Source organism: Gopherus flavomarginatus, chromosome 3 (assembly GCF_025201925.1).
Source record: "Gopherus flavomarginatus isolate rGopFla2 chromosome 3, rGopFla2.mat.asm, whole genome shotgun sequence".
NCBI lineage: Eukaryota > Metazoa > Chordata > Testudines > Testudinidae > Gopherus > Gopherus flavomarginatus.
In genome coordinates this window covers 163,680,625-163,695,768 of record NC_066619.1, presented here as the reverse complement: position 1 = coordinate 163,695,768, position 15,144 = coordinate 163,680,625, and the positions used below count along the sequence as shown (strand labels likewise).

Below are 15,144 nucleotides of genomic sequence, written 5' to 3'. Positions count from 1 at the left end.
TCTGTTCTATCAGAGCTCTGTTACAGAAGATGAAATGACAAAGCATTTGAAAAAATCTCCACGCTATGATAGACAGAGGCCACAGCAGGGACTCAGCACAGTACTGCGTGACAAGCGTAACGGAAAGCCAAAGAATCAAATGGACAGCTCAAGGAGGGAAGGAGGGAGGGAGAGAGGACTGAGGACTCCAGCTATCCCACAGTCCCCGCAGTCTCCGAAAAGCATTTGCATTCTTGGCTGAGCTCCCAGTGCCTGTAGGTTCAAAAACATTGTCCGGGGTGGTTCAGGGTATATCTCGTCAATTTACCCCCTGCTCCCCCCACGTGAAAGAAAAGGGAAAAAAACCGTTTCTTGCCATTTTTCAATGTCACCGTATGTCTGCTGAATGCTGCTGGCAGATGCAGTGCGGCAGTGCTGAACAGCAGCATCCCCTCCCCTTCCTTTCCTGAGGGCAGACGGTACAAAATGGTGGAAAATCATCATCATCCCGTGAGTGCTCCTGGCTGGCCTCGGTGAGGTCGGCCAGGGGCGCCTGGGTAAAAATGAGAATGACTCCCTGTCATTCCTGGCAGACTGTACAAAATGCTTGGTAACCGTCCTCATCATAGCAGCTGGAGCCTCAGCTCCATCAGCCCTCCCCCCTTTCGAGTCTAAAGAAAAGATTCTGTACTCCCTGGACTATCACTGCAGCTGGAGGCTGCGCTCCTCTCTCCCTCACCCTTTAATGTCCTGCCTGGACTATCATAGCAGCTGGAGGATGCCTCCCCCTCATTTTACCTTGCTAAAAAGTCAGGGTTTCTTATCCCTGCATTCTTTATTACTTCATCATAAAAATGGGGGGACATTGCAACGGTAGCCCAGGAAGGTTGGGGGAGGAGGGAAGCAACGAGTGGCGTTGTTGCAGGGGCACCCCCCTAGAATGGCATGCAGCTCATCATTTCTGCGGGATCTCTGCAGCTCTGACACGGAGGGCTGTGCTCTCTGGCTCTCTAGCACACTTGCCCCATATTCTAGGCAGGACTGACTCTATTTTTAGACAAAACATAAAGAAGGGAATGACCTGGGGAGTCATTCCCATTTTTGTTCATGCGCTCCCGGCCGACTTCAGCGAGGCCAGCCAGGAGCACCCATGAGAGCAGCAGACAGTACAAAATGATTGATAACCGTCATCACCAATTTCCAATTGCAAACGGTACAAAATGATTGATAACCATCATCGCCAATTTCCAATTGCAAACTGTGCAAAATGACTGATAACCATCATCTCATCACCAATTTACAACGGCAGACGGTGCAATAAGGATGGTAACCATCTCTGCTCCTTGCAAAGGCAAATGAATGCTGCTGTGTAGCACTGCAGTACCGCCTCTGTCAGCAACATCCAGTACACATACGGTGACAGTGACAAAAGGCAAAACAGCCTCCATGGTTGCCATGCTATGGCGTCTGCCAGGGCAATCCAGGGGAAAAAGGGAGCGAAATGATTGCCTGCTGTTGCTTTCATGGAGGAAGGATTGAGTGACAACATTTACCCAGAATCACCCGTGACACTGTTTTTGCACCATCATGCATTGGGATCTCAACCCAGAATTCCAATGGGCGGGGGAGACTGCGGGAACTATGGGATAGCTACGGGATAGCTACCCACAGTGCAACACTCCAGAAATCGATGCTAGCCTCGGTACATGGATGCACACTGCCAAATTAATATGCTTAGTGTGGTAGCATGCACTCGACTTTATACAATCTGTTTTACAAAACCGGTTTATGTAAAATCGGAATAATCTCGTAGTGCAGACATACCCTGAGAAGATAGGAGAGTCATTGAACATTTGCAGCCTATATATTTAATAAAAAAAAAAAAAAAACAGAGATAGGCATGTGCAGAAAGCCATCTTGATTTCAAGAGGTGGAAAAGGAGATCAGGAAGATTAAGTGAACAAGAAGCAATGAGACTTGGAAAATTCAAGTTATGAAATAAAGAGGGGTAGGAGACAGGAACAAACAAGAGGAAAAGCTAAGATTAGTTATCCAAAGGGAGTACAGTAATCTAGGAGCTGCTACACCCATCATTGGGAATAAGCAGGGGCTATCTTGAAGTTGTACCTTATCTTTTGCTGAGATAATTTTGTGAGTGTTTTTTTTACTCATAACTTGGAGTAGAATACAGTATAACTGTGTATAAAAATGATAGTAGGCTTAAGCTTATGTCTAAAGGAAATATGATAATTCATTATGTGAAAATATTAAAGGACTCTTCCTGAGGTGAGAAATAATTAAAATGCTAATAAACCTAACTATAAGAAAGCATGTTTACTCAAACAATCCCAAGGGGTAGGCATATCTTTTGAAGATATAAAGGGTTATACCAGTTGAAGAGAAATCTGTATGTGAAATACTCCCTGCATTACTGTTATTACTAATTACTATTATATTTATAATAGTATATTAATAATAATTATTTGCATTACAATAGCACATAGATGTCTCAATCAGGTATTGGGACCCCATCGTGCTAAGAAACATACAGGTAAAATAACAAAAAGATTATTACTTTTCTAAACATGGGCAAGGCTTATACAATGTTATAGTAACACAGTGACAGTGTAAATGTTGGCCGTACGTATATTTGCATCTTAGTTTAACAGCTTACCTAATGTCTGAATTTGCTAATGATAGCTTGAAACTTGGTTTCCAAAGACCTGTAAGGAGTTGACTGTACATGGAGGACTCACCATTGCTTACTGACACCCTATCAAGAGGCATGCAAATATAAGTAGGTAGCACAAGTCACAGTTCTGGAAAGCTCTGCATGGACTGAGAAATTTCCAAACATCATCTGTCATCTAATAACCAAAGCTACCAACAGTTAACCTTTGCAATTAATACTTGGAGCCTATGCTCAATCAGTCTCACAAGAGTAGAACTTCCAATGTTTGTATTTGCTTTTGTCTTTCTGTTCTCTATATTATTTACAAATGAGTATTACTTGGATTTGACCGTTAATATTGTGAAACTTGATGAATGATTGTCTAAGAGACAAGAAACACTGTATCTTGTGGGAGGACCAGAATACAATTTGGCTTATCCAGTCCAAATTACCTAACACAGTTAACAAAGAAGAGGCTCAGAGATGCCTTAGTTTGTTTGTAAGGGTGGCAGAGTTGGCAGACACAGGGTCCATGCTAGCACTGAGGTTGACTTGTAATTTTCCCGGTGGGCATTCCACCCCTTCTCCCAAGGCCCCACCCTCACCCTGCCTCTTCCTGCCCCCACTCCACCCCTCTCTGAGGCCTTGCTCTCATTCCCCCTCTTTCTGCTCCCATTCCACCTCCTCTCCGTGCCCCCACACTCCAAGTACCTCAAGCCCAGTGCTTGAGCCCTGGAGTACCCCCAGAGTTGGCTCACTGTATATGTTGATATATAGTGAGCCCTTTGACATACCAAGGTATAGTTAGCTACTGCTACAGGGTCAAAGTGTAAAATACAAACTAAAACAAGACATGCACAGGATGAAGCAAAACCAGTTAATATAGACTTTTTTTGTGACTCACAGTCTTGCTCACATCTAGTCCACTGAGCACTTGGGCTGGGATTTGCAAAGCTGCCTGAGGCACTGGGACAGTCAAAAGCCATCCTGGGAGCCTACATAAGAGTTGTTTCCATGTTTTTAAGACATTCTGGGCACAGAAAAATAGACTCCATTCTGTGCCGCTCAATATTTCCCTAAACCTCTCTCCACTACCTAGCCTATTAGCATTGGCAACTATTCATCTTACAGATGATTAAACCATTACCTCTTGAAGAACCCTCTTCATTTTCAGCAATAACGTCTTTACAGCTGTGCAATCCTGCATCATCAGTCGGAAGGGCAAAGATTCCATGCCTCCACCTTCTTCCAGGCCTGCAAAAGGCCACTCCACAGCGGGACTGCTGGCCACCTGGCTGACACGAGGACATCTAGCTTCTCCTTGGTCTACCTCCTTTGACAACTTCAGAGAGAGGTTCCTAAGATGAGAAAATATAAACAAAATTTGGCTCGGTGGTACTTTTTAGTTTCTCTCCCTTTATGACTATTTGGAGTGAAACATTGCTAACACTGAGCTTTCACTGTCTCTGTTTATAGTGCATATGATAAAGAGTTTATGAATAAACACAACCAACTTTTTGGAGAATAACTTGACTAGCCTTTTTAAGGACCCATCGCCCGAGGATCTAGCCATCACCATGTACATTTAGGTAAACTTCAGATTGTTCTAGAATTGAAACCAACTTCTCCTCCAGGTCCCACGTTATGATAAAGCTACTTTTTTACAATGTGAAGTGTAAGTGGAATATCACTTCTAGGAATTAAATTGCTGGGGATACATTTTATCCCATTTTGCTATATGCTCAAATTAAATGGATGGGCATAAGTTTATGATTAAACTGGCTATGTGGGGTTCTCAACTGGGGGTTGGGACCCCTTAGGGGGTCATGAGGTTATTACAGAGGAGTTGCGAGCTGTCAGCCTCCATCCCAAACCTTGCTTTGCCTCCAGCATTTATAATGGTGTTAAATATATGAAGAAGTATTTTTAATTTATATGGGGGGTTGCACTCAGAGGCTTGCTATGTGAAAGGGGTCACCAGTACAAAAGTTTGAGAACCATTGGCCTACATGCAATGAAGTTCACTGTCTTGTTCATTATATTAGTTTTCCATATTGCTATAACTTAGAATTTAGCCCAACCCTTAAGGAAATTAATGAGGAGGAAAACAAAAGGAAATAGTACCCTTTAGAGTTTATCCAATGTCATAATTATGTTTATTTTATTGTTTGGAAATTGCAGTTTGAAAAAAGAATGAGCAATCTGAAGTTGATAATGATCTCCATAGCTTGTGTAAGAAGAACATGGGAGAATATATGAGAGTCTATCAAGAGCCACTGAACTCAACAGAAAGACTCTCATTGACTTCAATAACCTCTAGATCAGGCCTTGAGGCAGCAAAAGAATACCATTATGTTAACCTGACATCCTACCACCTACCCAAACTATCTGATCTGCGAACAGAGCATCAGACCAAGGCATCACTCTCACTTAGATGATAACAGCTCTGAGTTCTAAGTACAACATAGACTCCAAGAAGAAGCTCTAGCAATCATAACGTGATTAACAAACAGATTATTTGGCAATTTGGTGAAATGGCAAAGCAAGCAAATGCATTATGAACACTTCTGTCCTCAAAAACTGTTTGTAACGTTCATGCTGTGCCTTTTTACCTGGGACCAATGGGAAACAGGAAGAGAATGCTAAATGAAGCACAAACACCAGAATGTAGTAGTAGTTTGTGATATTGGTACATTAATTAATTGTTAAATTACAAAAGGGTTTCAATGAAATGACTTGTCATATCCATACTATAATCAGAAGAACATACTATCATTAAAGATGTTAGTACAAGTGGCAATGGAAATAATGCTTATTGTCCATTTAAAATATAGTTAAAATTTTCTGCTCCATTTGAAATTTTTGTAAGCAAAAAAAAAAAAAAAAAAGTAGTTGGTGTTTTGATTCTGAGTTTTAGGGTTTAGTATTCAATAATAAAGCAAGAAAGGTAACAATCTTCCCAGTACATTTTACTTTAATGTTAAATTTGGTTCCACAAGAACAAACATAAAAAAAAAATCGTTTTTTTTTTTTCCCTGGATAAACAATTCCCACTGCCACCCTAAACAAACGGAAAATGCTATTACCAGGACAATCTCTTATGGATGGCTCATTAAGAAGTTACGAAATATGTAATGTGCATTAGGGACAATGTGCACTTGGGAAATGCACCAAAGAAGTCACTGATAAACCAGGCATAGGCAAATGCTTATGATGGACAATGGAAATAAAATTTTCTAAGCCTGGCTTCTCAAGAATATCACTTGGGAATGAAATAATTTTGTTTTTCATTATTAAAATATATTGAAACAACATTTTGAGTGGAATATTTTATGTGATTCAAATGATAATCTGGGATGGATATGGTAAAGTTGTGTGAGACCCAAGAATACTATCTAGCTGCTGATTCATGGCATTTATTAAAGCAGGCTCAGGTATAAATCATGGAAGGAAAAAGAGACAAACTTTCAATGAGCCATTAGTTACATGAGAAGTCACTTTTTCTCTTAAATGTTTATTTTAAAACATACTCCTATTGTGAGAATCTATATCTGAATGAGTTTAATGAAACTTACCAACACATTGTTTGACTGAAGTAAAATGAAATAGCACAAACTCCCCACCTCCACACTGGCCCATTTCCTGGCTAATGACTGCAGGTTGGCAATTGAAATTGCACTAGAATGTCAGCAGTCAAGAAACTAAGAGAGGAACCAGAATTTCAACCTGCTATCACTCCAGAGGAGGCGGTCATGTTGCAGGCAGAATGCACCTACCAAGAGAAAGAACAGCAGCAAAGGGAGTCTTTAATAGTACACCGGCATTAGTAAATATAGTTTTTTTATTTCTCCCAGTGCCTCTGCATCAGCAGCAGTGTTCTACTTCACTTGTGGGCACAGAAATTATCGCCACTCATGGAGTACCATTATTCCAAAAAAGATATTGCTTACTAAAATCGTCATTGTGGCACTTATGTATGAAATGGAGGTGTCCTGGGAAATAAAATAAATTTGGGTCGGATCAAAACCCATTGAAGTTGACAGAAGACTTTTCATTGGTTTCTGCTTTCTTTGGTTGCCATTAAAAGGTCAATATTTACCAGTAATTGCTTCAGAGCAATAGCTCAGACACTATGGTATTTTTGCGATACTTGCAATAGGAAATATCTCCACAAAGTTAGAAAACGTCTGAGGTGTCTAGCACAACTACTAGTGCAACTTTTGTTTACTGCAAAGGAAGCTTTCCAAAACATGATGTTTCACCAAGCACATCATGACTAATGTACAATTATTCTGCTATGCAATTAGGTAATATAATGTAATTTATCACACAACTGCAGTAAAGACTTAGCACAAAAAGGCTCTTCCATGAATTTGTTGTATTCCCTAACTAGTAAAACCCCCCACTGAGTTTGGTGTTGTGTTTCAACAGTCTCCATATTAAATGTTTTAATAAAGTCATTTCAACATTTCCAAACTGACAAATTTCAAAATTTCCATTCCACAATATATTTTGAGATTTTGACTTTTCATCCTCATTCAGTATGATCGGAAATTTTGAAATGTTGGAATTGCCTGCAGGATAGAAATTCTATTTTTCAACAATCACGGTTCAGGGCAATTTCCATGATCCAGCTTGAGTACCCCCTCCAGGTTCCAGGGTCCTCAGATGTCACCTCTCGTGTGCAAACACACATCTCTCTTCTTTCTGACTGGAGTTTTTCCAGGCTCCACACTTCCCTGCCTACACTGTGAGTTCCCCAGAAAGTCAAGAGTGCCTAAGCAGGCCTGCTTTGCTTTCTCTTCAAAGCAGTGGTGTAGCCAGTTGGAGGGAGCAATAAAAAAAAGAAAAAAGGCTCCACCCACTGTGGCGCTTTTACTCACCCATGGCACTCCGGGTCTTCGGCAGCGGGCCCTTCACTCTCTCCGGGTGTCTTCGACGGCACTGAAAGACCCCTGCTGCCGAAATCCTGCCGAAGACCCATGGAGCAAGCGAAGGTCCTGCTGCCGAAGTACCGCCGAAGACCCAGAGCGCCGCTGGGTGAGTAAAATAAAAGTGCTGCAGCAGGTGGTGCCTTTTTTTTTTTTTATTACTCCCCAGGTGAGTACAAAGGCACCAAGAACTTGACAAGGTGCCACTTGTGCTCAGTGGGGGAGTGGTCACTGCCCCGCTCCCCCCTTAGCTACGCTACGGCTTCAAAGGCTAACAACAGTGTTATTGCCCACAGGTATAAGATTCCACACAGCTCTTATTGTGAATGCATTACAGAAAAAACATATTAAAAACAATTAAAGAACCTACATCCATGCGAATAAGCTTACCAGAGATCACCCCCAACTCCAACAAGGGCTCAGGCAGGTGGTCAGTCCTTCAAACCACAAGGGGTTTTTCTGTGGTTATAAGCTTATAACAGCTTTTAGTGTCTAACAGACACACCCATGAGTCTCCTTTATAGAGTTAGGGCCTTTGATCTTGGAACCCTGGAAACAGGTAATCAGCATGCAGTCACCTCCTCTTCAGGGCTAGCTTCAAAGGACTGGTTGTTTTTTTTTGCATAAGTGGAGGCAAGCAGGGGATTTGCATTTATCTTACTCTAGATATTTCCCAGGAAATACACGTCATAGGTCTTGTCCCAAAATGTTATTCTTGTCTGCCACATTATTCAATATGGTCCGTTGATCACCCAGGCCCACAACAATGTATAACCTTTGCATTTAATACAATGGATTCCAAAGATACTTAAACTTAATTCAGTAATATCTCCCAAAGATTTTTCAGGAAATTGCCATATCCATCACACCAACCACCTCTAGAACTGCTGCAAAGTCTGGAAATACAACAAGAGTGCTTCGTAACAAAATCATTGATTTGAGGGAACAGACACTGCCACCTCTTAATTGATTTTAAAGAGCAAAAGAGTGAGGAACTGACACAGAGGTTAATTATTTATCTAATTGCTTTGCAAACAAGGAGCAAGAGGAAACAATCTACAATGATTCTGTTTACGTCTTAACCTTTTTTTCTTTGACAACCTGACAGATTTCAAAGGGATTTAGGCATCGAGGGGCTTTGGAAAATCCAACTAGGCCCCTATCTGGAACTTTACATGCCTAAATACCTTTAAAAACCTGACCCCTAAACTCTAATGCATTCCCAGATGGACCAGTTTCTAGAAACTGTAAGCCCTTATGCAAGAATGCCCTGCTGCCACCCCTGGAAAGTGTTGTCCCCAAAAGTGACAGTGAGAATAAAACAGATTTCTACTATCACTTTTGGGACATGGGAAGAAAAGTAATTTCCCAACTTGACTTCATAGATTGTGACAGCACTCTGCACAGCACCCAAAAGTGCTACAAGCAGCCCTCACAGATCACAGAAATTCAAGGTGAAAACCAGACCACGCTGAAGTCAAAGGCCACACACCCATTGACTTCAGTGGGGGGACCAGGATTTCACCCCTACTGTTATGTACTCCCCATGGATCACCTCAGCCATGAAGCATGCCTCCACATTTTACATTAGATGAAGCTTCAGTGTAGTTTCCAAGGGGAGCTCAATAAAGGTTAAATGACAGTAATTTAATCATAAGGTTCTAGCGGTGTGAATCATAGAGACAAGAAATGCATCAGAAGGACTGCTCACAACCTCCAGACTAACTTAAAATTGAAAATGGTACTAGGTGCCACAGTTGCTACCTGCATATGGAAGATGCACAACTGGATCCAATATGACACTTCAAATTTCAAACTATTTGACAAGGGCTATACAAAAAACTCTGAGAGTAGGCATGTTTACAACCCTGCCCATTCCTCTAGATGCCTCTCTAGACCTACTGCCATGATTTCTGTTTCATTTGGGTTAAGCTATAATCAAATTACCTGCATCCACTCCCTCACTTCTGTTGGATGCTGGTAAAGCACAGAGACTGAAGTACCTACATTTAGTGAATCGGTATAGCCACCAGACAGCCCAGCTGTACTCCACAAGCATACTTAAAAGAAAATCTTCTGCTGCCATGCCGCAGCCTGTGTGTGTTTGCGTCTCAGAGACCTCCCAGTCACTACAGGGGAGTCGCATCTTACGCAGGGCTTAGGTTCTGAAGTCAGCGCACAAGGCGAAAATCACGTATAATCAAACGTTCATTGAGCGGAATGGTGGGCGGAATCAGCCGCACAACAGGTACAGTATTTAAATTTTTATTTTTCTCTTTTTTTTTTCATTTTGCTGAGTGCGTGTAGTTAAAATCGCGTAAGTTAAATGTGCCTATGATGTGACTCCACTGTAATCTAATGAAATAGTACGTTAAACAACCAAAAGAGGTACATAGTAATGCAGTTCTTTTTATGCCATTTTCACTAATGAATTTCTTCCCATTCCAAAGCATTTTTAAAGGGTTTTACAGTACACAGGGGTAGGGGAGAATACGATTTACAACTTGAGCTAGTTAGAATTATTTTTACTTCTTACTCGTCCTCAAACCAATTATTTTGAAGAGTTTTTAGTAACTTAAACTTCCCTTACGCAAAGATTCCCAGATTACGCTGAGTTTAATCTTCTTAGTTTTCATCAACAGTGCTCAGGGCACTGGCATAGTGGAATTAGTTTAAACTAATACAATTGTTCCCTTAGTGTCTGCACTTCTCGATATCAGCTTAGCAACACAGAGAGCATCTAACACTGTCCACCTCAGGAAGGCTCTACAAGCATAGTGAAAGACCTCTGTTGGAAGCACTAAATATACCCTGTCTGCTGTCTGAGGGCTTATTTTCTAAAGCAAGAGCTCAGATAAAGCCTACAATCTCAAATGTTTTTTATATTCATTGTTAAGCAGCATTTTGGTAAAAACAAATCTTTTATTCATATTTTGATCCTGTCCAGCGAGCTATATCAGAATGTATATTTCCTATTATTCAGAAAACTGTTATTAGCTAAATACATAGATAGCAGCAGAATGATCCTGATATGTTTGTTTTTTCTCATTCAAGCCTTTACAGGTTTACATCCCTAGCTTTCCCTCCTATCCAGATTTTTTTTTCTTCTTCTGACCAACTGTCAGTATTACAGCTGCATGGGATCCTGTTTCAAAAAAAAACCCAAATTACTCGTTCAATAAGGTCAACAAGGACATACAAGACTAGAAAAAATAATTATAAATTGCTTTCTGGAACAATCTGCCTCACATATTCACCACTATTTAAAAAAAATGCCGCTCAAACATGTATATGCTTATATTATTATTTACATTACAATGGCATCTAGAAGCTACTGGAACTGGGCCTCAGTTCTGGTAGGTTCTAAGTACACATAGTAAAAGAGAGCCCCTGCCACAAAGATTTTACAATCTAAATACAGATGACAGACAAATGTTGAGCGAAATAATGGATTATTTTCCCCATTTAACAGATGGGGAACAAATGCAGTCAGTTGTTTTTTTTTAAAGGTATTTAGGTACCTAAACATGCAGATAGGTACACAGGGGGATTATCAGTTAGGCACATAAAAATCTGTCCCAGAGAGACTAAGGATAATTTTTTTTCAAAAGCACTTAGAAGCCTAAGTCCCATTTTCAAAAGTGACAAGTGTCTAAGTCAATTAGGCCCTTTTGAAAATTATACCCTGACTACCCAAGGTCACACAAACCATCTATGGCAGAGTTAGAACACAGATCTCCATACTCTCAGTCTAGTGATTTAACCACAAGACTGTGTTATCTTTCCTTTGCTTACTACAGCCAATAAGCATATATCTCCATACCTTCACAGCTTCTGAATGTAACATTTGCATTGCTGTAACTGCTAATACTTTGAAAGTTGTACAGATGATGAATTATCAAATTAAAATGCATGGTATGGTAAGGTAGCTATTGTTTGACATTTTACAGCTTTTAGTACTGTGCATCATTTATTGGCATTTTCATGCTGAGATTTTTCAAGGTCACCCCTTGCAAAAATCATGTACAATATCTGTCATTACCAATCTATGCACACACACACACATGCACGCTATAATGGCTAGTGCTGCTATAAGTTAAAGCTCTGTCAGCCTTTCCATTATAACCCCTTTTCTTTCAAAGGTTTATAACTCAGCCATAAAAAACTTCCTCTGGGCTAAAACTTGGCAATGAAGAAATATGGAAGCACATTTAAAAAAAAAAATCTCTGTTTTTCAGCTATCATTAAAGTACAGGAGATTAAAAAAAGATGTCATGGAGAAAGTACTAAAATATGGACATGTATAGTAGTAATTTTTCTTTCTTCATGTTCTTCTACACTAGTCCAAAAGCTTGGATGAGATTTTTCCCATCCAACACAGGGAGACAAAACAATTGAGATTCTGATGTCATCCTCCCATATATAAGGAGCTTGCCACCAAATAATTATATTTGCAAACGTTGAAAGCTACCTAATAAGACAAGGTAAAACAGTGTAATAACTAAAAAGAATTAACCATTTGGAATAGTTTGATGGGACTCATTAACTATCTAATTTATATGAAAAAGAATCAGAAAATGGTAAACCAGGGTGTATTTGATCACTCCAAACTCCACTATGCAATGCAAGTTCCAAGAAATCTGTGCCTTTCACTTTTTTTTAAACAATGTAGCAACTAAACAGATGGTATTACCAAATATCCACTAATTAATATCTAGCTCTTCCATTCTGTCTTTTCAGAACTTGCTTTGGAGGAAACAGAGTTTTCTATTGATATAATAATATAATAAAGTCAGTAGAATTATAGCAATTTTTAATAGAAGTAAACATGTGTTCTTCAAAATAAAATGTATCTCCAATATCTTTCCTAGCTTTCTTTCATGCAACTTGCAAATAACAAGCTACAAGAGTGTTGTGTCCAAATGCAGAGGATACCTCATGTCTATATTACGTACGGAATTCGATTAATCTGTCGGGAAGAAACTATGACTATAAAAAACATCTTATTTCATTATCACATAAAACAGTTAGAACCTAATGTTATTGTTAAATGAGCTTTTATGTTAAATCCTCTTTTATGTCCATTTAAGGAGAGCATGTAAGGGATTTCGAGGCATAATTTATAAGAAACTCTAGTAAATGCATGTTACTATATATTCATTTTTGAAAGCTTGCAATCTACCAGAATTCTTAACAAAAAACTAATGTATAGGTTGGATTAATCTCTTAGCTTTTTGGGAAACATTATGAAATGAAACGTTGGAAAAATCTTAATCCCATTGACAAGTATCCAACTCCCACAATGATGTGGAAAGCCCAATAAAGAACTAAAGTTACAAAACAAAGTTAAAACAATCTACCAATTATTACCATAGGGTGTGCTGCTGACTCATTTTTTGAATCTAGTGCCTGGCACTGGAATTGTGAACACTGTGTTTTTGGCATATAGGGGTATGTGTACGTAATACTCTCTCTCTCTTTGTATAAAAGCAGCAGGGTTTTCACGTGTGTGTTGGGGGGGAGCTGTCATTTAGGACAATAGCTTTGCACAAATACAGAACTTCCATTTACTGTCATAATAAACAGATTCTGGAAAAGTGAGAGATTAAATAAATCATATCTTTTCCACAGTTAAATATAGAGATAATAAGCTTGGTTGTGATTAGCCCTTACAGTGCACCACAGGGGAAAGGAAAAAAGAATAAGTAGTCTCCCAAGAACCAAACAGAATTGCACTAAAGCAGTGGTTTTCAATCTATTTACCATTGTGGGCTGCATCCAATACTACCTGTATGGCCCTGAGGATGTCACATTTGCAGCAGCTGTGTGCTGATGGGCCATAAGCGGCCCACGGGCTCCAGGTAGAGAACCACTGCACTAGAGGAAGAGCAGGGCTGATCCCAGGACTTCGTCTTTGGGGAGTCCAGTGCCCCATAGCAGCATGGAGGGAAAGGGAGAAGGTGACTCCAATCCACCTACATGCCAGCCACCAAGGCTGGCCATCCATGTGGAACTAGGGGGAGGGGATACTACTGACAACCTTGAAGGGCTGTAGTTTGTGAACTTCCCATGCACAAGGAAGCTCCAAGCAACACTTTGCCTCTTGAGGCACCAAGCCTCCAGTGCTCTCTTGAGGATGATGTGATTCCATATAGGGTGACCAGACAGCAAGTGTGAAAAATTGGGAAAGGGGGTGGCGGGTAATAGGAGCCTACAGAAGAAAAAGACCCAAAAATCAGGACTGTCCCAAGAAAAATCAGGACATCTAATTCCTAATTCCATACCCCTACTTACAATAGGCTAAGTACTATTAGTAGAAATATAGTCGAATAGATTATTAGGAGCAAATTCCCAACCATGTTTGGGGCTGTAAGCAAATGAGTTATGAGGAACAATGTGGGATTGTTTCCTTGTGAAGGTGTCATTCAGATGAATTAGAGGTCTCACATTCCTTTGAGAGGTTTCTTTTACTAGGCAGGTGTTGAAATTTGTGCACGTGTTTTAATTGAAATTAATGAAATTAATGTACTTCAGAAGCACATGTTCAATTTTTTTAATTAGACATTAAGAGACCAAAGGAAAAGAAAAAGCAATAAGCTAATTAAGTGCCTCAAATAACCTCATTGCTTTATTCTTACACAACATAATAAATCACTCAGTTCCATAGCATAAACATGTTTAAAAAAAAAATCATACAGAGAGACTTACCTGCCTTCAAGAAAAGGATATTTCAACACGATTTCCATATTGTGTTCTCATGAAAGCCCCTTTTAAAATAAATATTTTTTCTTCTAATCTATAGTGTTACCTGTTATGAAGGTAAAATCACAAATGTGGAGAATGGAGGCCAGCGGCAGTCTGAAAGGAAGTGTTTGGTTCATGTAGTTAGAAAGACTAAAAATCGGGGCCTAAAGTTAGGCTCCTAAGGCCATAGTTAGGCACCTGCAGAAAGTGATGAGCATCCAATTTGGAGACGTAAAGGTACACTTAAAGCTCATCATAGAGAAAAAATGGTATGCTAAATTTAAAGTTACTTGCTGAACTGTTTGGTGGATAAAATATTTTTGCTTCAATGCATTGCTACTTATTGTACTTAATATAAAGCTCACATAAACCATGCAAGAATGATTGTTTTATTCTCCTTGCGCTATCTCATCCCATTCCAATTACTCAGGATGCAACATCCATAGGCTGTTAACTTTGGTTCTTGGAAGATTACGTAAATTAAGGCTGGACTTGTTCATTTCAATTATGTGCATTCTGTTTGAGACAGGTTCTGCTCTCTGGACTTTCTCCCTGCATTAGCAGAATACGTGGAGCTAACGTAATTGTAAATGTTGCAACGCCATCTGTGTTTAAGGTTGAGACAAAAATTAAAACAGGTATTGTACTGTAAGATACATGTCTAGAAAAATAACAGTAAATCAAAAACATCTGTTTCATAATATTCTTTGCTATATGTTTTAAATTCGCTATGACCATATCGAACACATTCTGAGCAATAAAGAGTGGTAATACTTTGGAAACATTTTCTTGGACCTTAACAGCAAATGTTACCATATG

General features: G+C 39.7%; 1 protein-coding gene across 5 annotated transcripts in view; it reads right to left on the bottom strand.

Annotated features, from left to right (window-relative positions):
• Positions 1-15,144, bottom strand: part of CCSER1 (coiled-coil serine rich protein 1) — a 1,165,803-nt gene that overhangs the window by 670,506 nt on the left and 480,153 nt on the right. For all 5 annotated transcript variants that reach the window (XR_007773146.1, XM_050944018.1, XM_050944020.1 and 2 more), the window contains exon 6: positions 3,798-4,008. Coding sequence is in view for 4 of the 5 variants with exons in the window: in XM_050944018.1 (XP_050799975.1) it covers positions 3,798-4,008 (211 nt within the window). In the remaining variant the exon portion in view is untranslated. The remainder of the gene's footprint in view (positions 1-3,797; positions 4,009-15,144) is intronic.